This window comes from Rhineura floridana, chromosome 11 (assembly GCF_030035675.1).
Source record: "Rhineura floridana isolate rRhiFlo1 chromosome 11, rRhiFlo1.hap2, whole genome shotgun sequence".
Lineage (NCBI taxonomy): Eukaryota > Metazoa > Chordata > Lepidosauria > Squamata > Rhineuridae > Rhineura > Rhineura floridana.
Genome location: NC_084490.1, coordinates 6,241,546 through 6,248,319, shown reverse-complemented (window position 1 = coordinate 6,248,319; position 6,774 = coordinate 6,241,546). Strand labels below are relative to the sequence as shown.

General features: G+C 45.8%; 1 protein-coding gene across 1 annotated transcript in view; it reads left to right on the top strand.

The window, feature by feature from the left end:
- The first annotated feature begins 379 nt into the window (after positions 1–379).
- LOC133366825 (uncharacterized) overlaps positions 380–6,774 on the top strand; it is a 43,555-nt gene continuing 37,160 nt past the window's right edge. Inside the window, exons 1-3 of the mRNA XM_061590343.1 lie at positions 380–419; positions 816–1,121; positions 2,617–2,952. Of these exons, the coding sequence (XP_061446327.1) occupies positions 380–419; positions 816–1,121; positions 2,617–2,952 (682 nt within the window). The remainder of the gene's footprint in view (positions 420–815; positions 1,122–2,616; positions 2,953–6,774) is intronic.

Here is a 6,774-nt window from a genome sequence, read left to right as displayed (position 1 = left end):
AAATATTTGATATTCTACTACAAATCACTCAAGAGATCTGCCAGTAGATCCAGATTTACTTTATGCCCATTCCTGTGTTGGTGTGTGTGTGTCAACATCCTGTTCTAGACTACACTTGCAATTCATGCTGAACAATAGAATGAACTAACAGACCCCTAAAAGACAGAATGGAATGGCCTAATAGACAGACAGTTTATTTGAAGTCTATGGTAGCAGTGAATGACTTTCTCACCAGGTAAACTGAGGTAGACATTATTTCTGGAGGATCATACAAATCATCCTGTTCATCCCATCAGCTGAGTGGGAAGTGGAGCAACGGCACTGATGGATGAAGGTTTTGATGCGCTGCTTGCCACATAGGTGGTTGTGCAAGCACGTAATGTTTCGTGTGACCTCTGTGATGCTTAGATCTAAATCAGGTAAGTGAAGCCATGTGCTGTGGTTGTTAGGGTTGCCAAGTTCAGGGCCTGAGGCTGATCCTGTATCTTTAGGAGAAGAGAAAGTCAGCCAAGTGCAGGTGTTCTTGCAACACTGTAATGAGAAATACCAAAAGGTGGAATCCTCCCTTCCCCCTGCACAACTTTTAAAGATCCAGAAGACCTCTTGGAGGCCGGGCCTGGCATGTTGTGCAGGGGGAAGGGAGAATTGCACCTTGTGGTTTTTCCCATTACTGTGTTGCAAGAATACCTGCACTTGGCTGACTTTCTCTTTTCCTGAAGATACAGGATCGTAAGCCTAAGCATCATATAATTTAAGATGTAGTTCTGTCTTTTCATATTCTTCATCACCTGCCATCTCTTTTTCAATTCCTACAGAGAGCCCAGCATCTCCTTCTGTGTTTTCTCTGATGTCCTGCTGCAATTTCAACAATGGGGGCCACGAGGAAGACATAAGCTTGGCCTGCCTCCTTGAAGAAAATTTTCCAGGCTCTGCAACAATCACGTGGGAACCTAACGGTCCAGCAAAAAAGTACCCAGGAGAACTCCGCAAAGGAAGCAACAAGGTCTTCAGCATAAGTCAGCTCTCAGTCAGTCCTTCAGACTTTAAGGCAAAACCGTATAAGTGCCTTGTACAGCCCAAGACAGGAAGAGATCCCATCTCAGCAACCTTCGACTACAAACGTAAGATGCTTAAGAGTGGGGTGGCGGTGGGGGGAGAAAAGGAGATGGGGAAACTTTAAAAATGCCACATGCACAAAACAAACCATACTATTTTCTGAGCCAATTCTAGTCATGCTATTTATTTGAGAGTTTATAAACTGCTCTACATTCAAAGAATACCCAAGCAGTGTTTTTTTTTAAAAAAAAAAGACTATAAAACATAATACAAATGATAAACCAATGTTAAAACCATGAAATCATCCAAAATGAAAAGCCACAGAAATAGTACAAACTAATTCAGGAAGGATGGGGGCAGGGGGAGGCCTTCAACGAGCTTTGAAAACAAGTATTAATGTTGGGCCTTGCTTCCCTTCTAAGGGAAGATGATTCCAGAGAACTGGTGCCACCCTGCTAAGAGCACATGCTCAAGGCACAGCATGCTTTAGGGAATTCTCTCATGTTGGCAATTGTGTTCTGAGAGGGAAACAGTCACCATAAGGTGATATTCCTCCCCTGCCACACCTCCTAGTATGATGAAATGGTTGTCTGAAGCCAACACGTAATAAACTGACATAGGGCAGTATCCGCTAGCACAGGGAACTTTGGCCATACAGAGGAACTTCCCTTCACTCTCCTCTCCCCGTGCACCCCCGTGCCCACCTCAATTTGTTCTGTGGGTCCCCCCAATCCTCTGGAGCATGTTTGGGAAGGGTGTGTGGGCACATGCAGAGAGGAGAAGGAGGGTGGGTGGGGCTGCCCCTTCAAACATATGACATCGTTGTGATGTCACTTGACTGACAAGCTCTGGAACCCTCCCCTCACTGGTACTTGGCATGAGAGGGAAGCTGTAATTGGTATCAATGACCTCTTCTCTCCCACACCAAATTGCAGCTCCAAGGATAGAGTATTACCTACGCAAGTAAATGCCCAGGGGTGAGTTTTGTCAGGATCGCGTGTGAAAGGAAAGATTCACCTCCCTCACTGTGCACCACAGCCCCAACCCTATTAGTCTGCACCCCAGCTGCTGCTATTTACTATGCACGTCATCACACATAGTTCGTTCCTAAACTTCATAATTTTCTAATGTGGCTTTTGAAGTGAAGGACTCTTTTAAAACTCTTTTAAAACAAAAACTCCAACTCTAAAGGCATTTGTGTTAAGCATTTACTTGCATAGGTAATAGTCTATCCTTGTAGTGCAACTTTTTTAAAAATCTTTTTTAAAAATCTTGATTTTATTGTATATTTCACTGTTCTTTTAATTCAGGACTTGGGAGACTTGCAGTCCTCCGCAGATGGTTGGACTGCAACTTCCATCCTCCTGACCACTTGGCCATGCTGACTGGGAGTGATAAGAGTCCAACAGCATTTGCAGAACCACATGTTCCCCATCCCTGTCTTAAAGAGTTTGTTTCTATCTTTATAGGGTGCATTTTGATCCTGCTTTCTCTTAGACTGATTTTCTGTAGGCTTTGTTATATGAATTAATAACAATGTGCTCCATCCTCTCCTCTCAGATTGCATTAGCGAACCTCCGAAGCCAGTGCAGGTTCAGATCTTAACCCCCAACTGCGGCGAACAGGCCACAGAGAGCACTCTAGAGCTGGTGTGCTTCCTCCGGAGCCTTGGCCCCGGGAAAGCCACTGTGGAATGGCTGAAGAATGGAGAAGGGGAGCAAGGCAAAGTAGAAGCAACACTGAGAAGGGACCAGGAGAAAAGCCATGGCTACTCCAGCTTTGTCCGACGGAACGTCAGCAAACAGAGCTGGGACAAAGGGGACGTCTACACGTGTAAAGTGAGCCGCCCACCAAGCAGCCAGAACGTGGCAATGTACAACACCAGCAACTGCCATGGTGAGAGCTACCAGCTATAAGGATAAGGGAATGATGGATGGGTGAAAGTTGACAGATGGCCAAGAGGTGTCACTGGGTTCATGCATTATTATCAGGGGCTCTCCAGGATGTAAGCAACAAAGCCATGTTATAAGCGGCTTGGGACTGGCTTCCATAAAAGATTTGGGGGGGGGGAGAAAGGCTGTAACTCAGTGGTAGAGCATCTGCTTTGGACACAGAAGTTCTCATTTCAATCCCTGGCATCTTCAGGTAGGGCTGGGAGAGACTCTCTGTCTGAAACCCTGTACAGTCGCTACCAGTCAGTGTGGATCATTGGTCTGACTAAGGCTGCGGGCACACTAGTCACCTACAGCAAAGTTTTTCCATAGGCCACACCTGGAGGGGGAATAGGCTGATCTGCCAATCCGTTGTGAATAGGGTTGCCAGGTTCTTGGCCTGAGACTGATCCTGTATCTTTAGAAGAGAAAGTCTGCCAAGTGCAGGTGTTCTTGCAACCCTGTAATGGGAAAACCCACAAGGTGGAATACTCCCTTCCCCCTGCACAACTTTTAAAGATACAGAAGGCCTCTTGGTTGCCAGGCCCGGTCTCCAAGAGGTCTTCTGTATCTTTAAAAGTTGTGGAGGGGGAAGGGAGAATTCCACCTTGTGGTTTTTCCCATTACAGAGTTGCAAGAACACCTCCACTTGGCTGACTTTCTCTTCTCCTACAGATACAGGATCAGTCTCAGGCCATGGACCTGGCAACCCTAGTTGTGAAATCTCTTTGAAACGGTTTTTTTAAAAAACGCACTCAAGTTGATTCCATCAGACTTTACAGTAAAAGGGGGTGGGGTCTGATGAGTGTGATGTGCCCCCATTTTCAGAAAAGAGAGGTACAGCTGCACTGGAACCAACAAAACAGTAAGTGTGTCTCTCCTCTCAGTATAAGGCAGCTTCTGTAGGTGGTATTCAACTAGGCCCTACTCAGAACAGACCCATTGAAGTTAATGGACATGTCTAACCTAGGTGCATTAATTTTGGTGGGTCTCCTCCGAATAGGCCTTAGTTGAATATAATCCTAGGTTGTTATCGCCTTATCCCACATACATCTCTCTGAACTTTATGTTCCTCCTCAGAGACCCTGCTCTGTGTGCCTCCATCAAGTGAAGGAAGGTGGGTGGCTACCGGGGACAGGACATTCTCAGTAGTGGCAGAGAAGTTCACCCGGCACTCCTTTATGTCTTTTGAGTGCCAGATTACCTTTTTTATAGACTAAGTCCTGTTAAAATAATTGGTGGTCTTCAAATCTGAGCTCTTCATGTCTGAAGTGTAAGTTATTGTGCTGGTAAACTGGTTTTAACTCTTTCCGTGGGGGTTAAAAAGTGTTTATCCAGCTATTTTATTTGTTCTTATATTTTAACAGTATTTTAGCCTCTCTTTTTTGCAACCAGCCAGGGAACATGTTATTGGCCAGCTTATATAAATATAGTAAATAAACTAAATATGAGCTTGGCAGGTACATCATGGCAACATCAAGAATAAGAAAACTCATATGGCACATACACTAGTTCTTTTGTCTAGAACTGCCATCCAATTCATACACTTTTTACAGAATATCCAGACTCATTCTTTCATACTGGTGGTTTTTAGTGCTACCTGGTCACTGTTCTTCATCTCGGTTCAAGCCTGGTTATGGGACTGAATCAGCCTTGGTCACCCTGATGGATGACCTCTATCGGGAGGAGGACAGGGGGAGTGCAACCCTGTTACTCTTACTTGATCTCTCAGCGGCTTTTGATACCATTGACCATGGTATCCTTCTGAGACGAGATGGATATTGGAGGCACTGTTTTACAGAGGTTCAGATCCTATCTCCAAGGTCATTTTCAGAGAATAGCATTGGCTGACTGTCTTTCGGCCCCCTGGCAGTTGTGCTGTGGGGTGCCGCAGGGTACCATCTTGTTCCCCATGCTGTTTAACATCTACATGAAGCCCTTGGGAGTGGTCATCAGGAGATTTGGAGCGAGGTGTCAGCAGTATGCTGATGATACCCAGCTCTATTTCTCCGTCACATCTGAATGGGGAGAGGCCATGCAAGCCCTTGACCGCTGCCTGGACTCGGTGGTGGGCTGGATGAGGGCCAATAAACTGAGTCTGAATCCTAGCAAGATGGAGGCGTTATGGGTTGGTGATTCCCGAGTTCAGATAATTGCTCAGTTGCCTGCTTTGGATGGGGTTGTACTCCCTCTGAAAGAGCAGGTTCGTAGTCTGGGGGTGCTCCTGGATCCATCTTTGTCGCTGAAGGCCCAGGTGACCTCAGTGGCTAGGAGTGCCTTTTACCAGCTTCAGCTGGTAAGACAGATGCAGCCGTTTCTGGACCGGGATAGCTTGACCACTGTTGTCCATGCCTGGTAACCTTCAAGCTGGATTATTGTAATGCACTCGATGTGGGGCTGCCCTTGAGGTTGTTCCAGAAGTTTCAGCTGGTGCAAAATGCGGCAGCCAGACTGCTCACTGGAACAGGGTATCGCCAACATGTCACCCCGCTGCTGAAAGAATTGCACTGGCTGCCCATTTGCTACAGGGCCAAGTTCAAGGTTCTAGTTTTGGTGTACAAAGCTCTATATAGCTTGAGACCAGGATACCTGAAAGACCGCCTTATCTCTTATATACCCAGTCGATCACTGCGCTCTGCAGGTGAGGGCCTCCTGCAGATACCATCTTATCAGGAGGTATGTTCTGCACAACATAGGAAAGGGACCTTTAGTGTGGTGACAACTACCCTGTGGAATTCGCTTAAATATTAGACAGGCGCCATCTTTGTTATCTTTTCGGTGCCTATTGAAGACCTTCCTCTTTCAACAAGTCTTTTAAGTTGAGACCTTATCCCAGTCTGCATCTGTGTTGGAATTGCTTTTTAATACGTTCTTAAACCTTTCTTTAACATTTTTAATCTTTTTTTTAGAAGATGTTTTGAAAGCTTTTTTAAGAAACTTTTTTAGAGATATTTTGTTCTATGATGTATTTTAAAGTTTGTTTTTATGACGTTTTAAAGTGTTTTTAGTGCTCTTGTTTGCCGCCCTGGGCTCCTGCTGGGAGGAAGGGTGGGATATAAATCAAATAAATAAATAAATAATCTGTAAACTGTGGAATCCATTGCCACCAATTTGGACAGCTTTAAAGAGGGGTTAGCCAAATCCATGTAGGATAAGGCTCAGGGCCGGTTCTAAAGGGTGGCCAGGTTGGGCACTGGCCCATGGGCCCTGGAGCTACAGGAGCCCCTGAGGAGCCATCCGCTCCCCTTCCGTGATCTGTGCCCCCCACTTACCTGTCAGCCGGCTTTTTAGCATTGCCCTTAATGAAGATGGCAGCTGCAGCTTCCCTAAGGTACTGAAGCCGCTGCCGCCATCTTACTTGATGGCAGAGATGTGCGTGCGTGGGGAAGGAACTGGCAATCCCACCCCATATATACGGTCTGCCGAGTAAACGTCGCAAGACGTCACCCTAAGAGTCGGAAACGACTCGCACTACAAGTGCGGGGACACCTTTACCTTTTGGTATGTGGCTACCACCATCTCCAGCAGCAGCAAAATACATAAGGACCTAGGTATTCTGTGAAGAAGTACTTCTTTTTGTCTGTCCTGGATTTTAGTATTTTCTCATATGGGGAATAGTCCAGACACCCAATCATTTTGGTTGCCCATTTCTGCATCTTTTCCAGCTCTTTTCAAATAGGGTGGCTAGAACTGTACATCCTTTTCTAAGTCTGGCTGCACCATAGATTTGTATGAAGCTGTTACGATACTGCCAGTTTATTTTTCATTTGTTTCCTAATAATCCCTA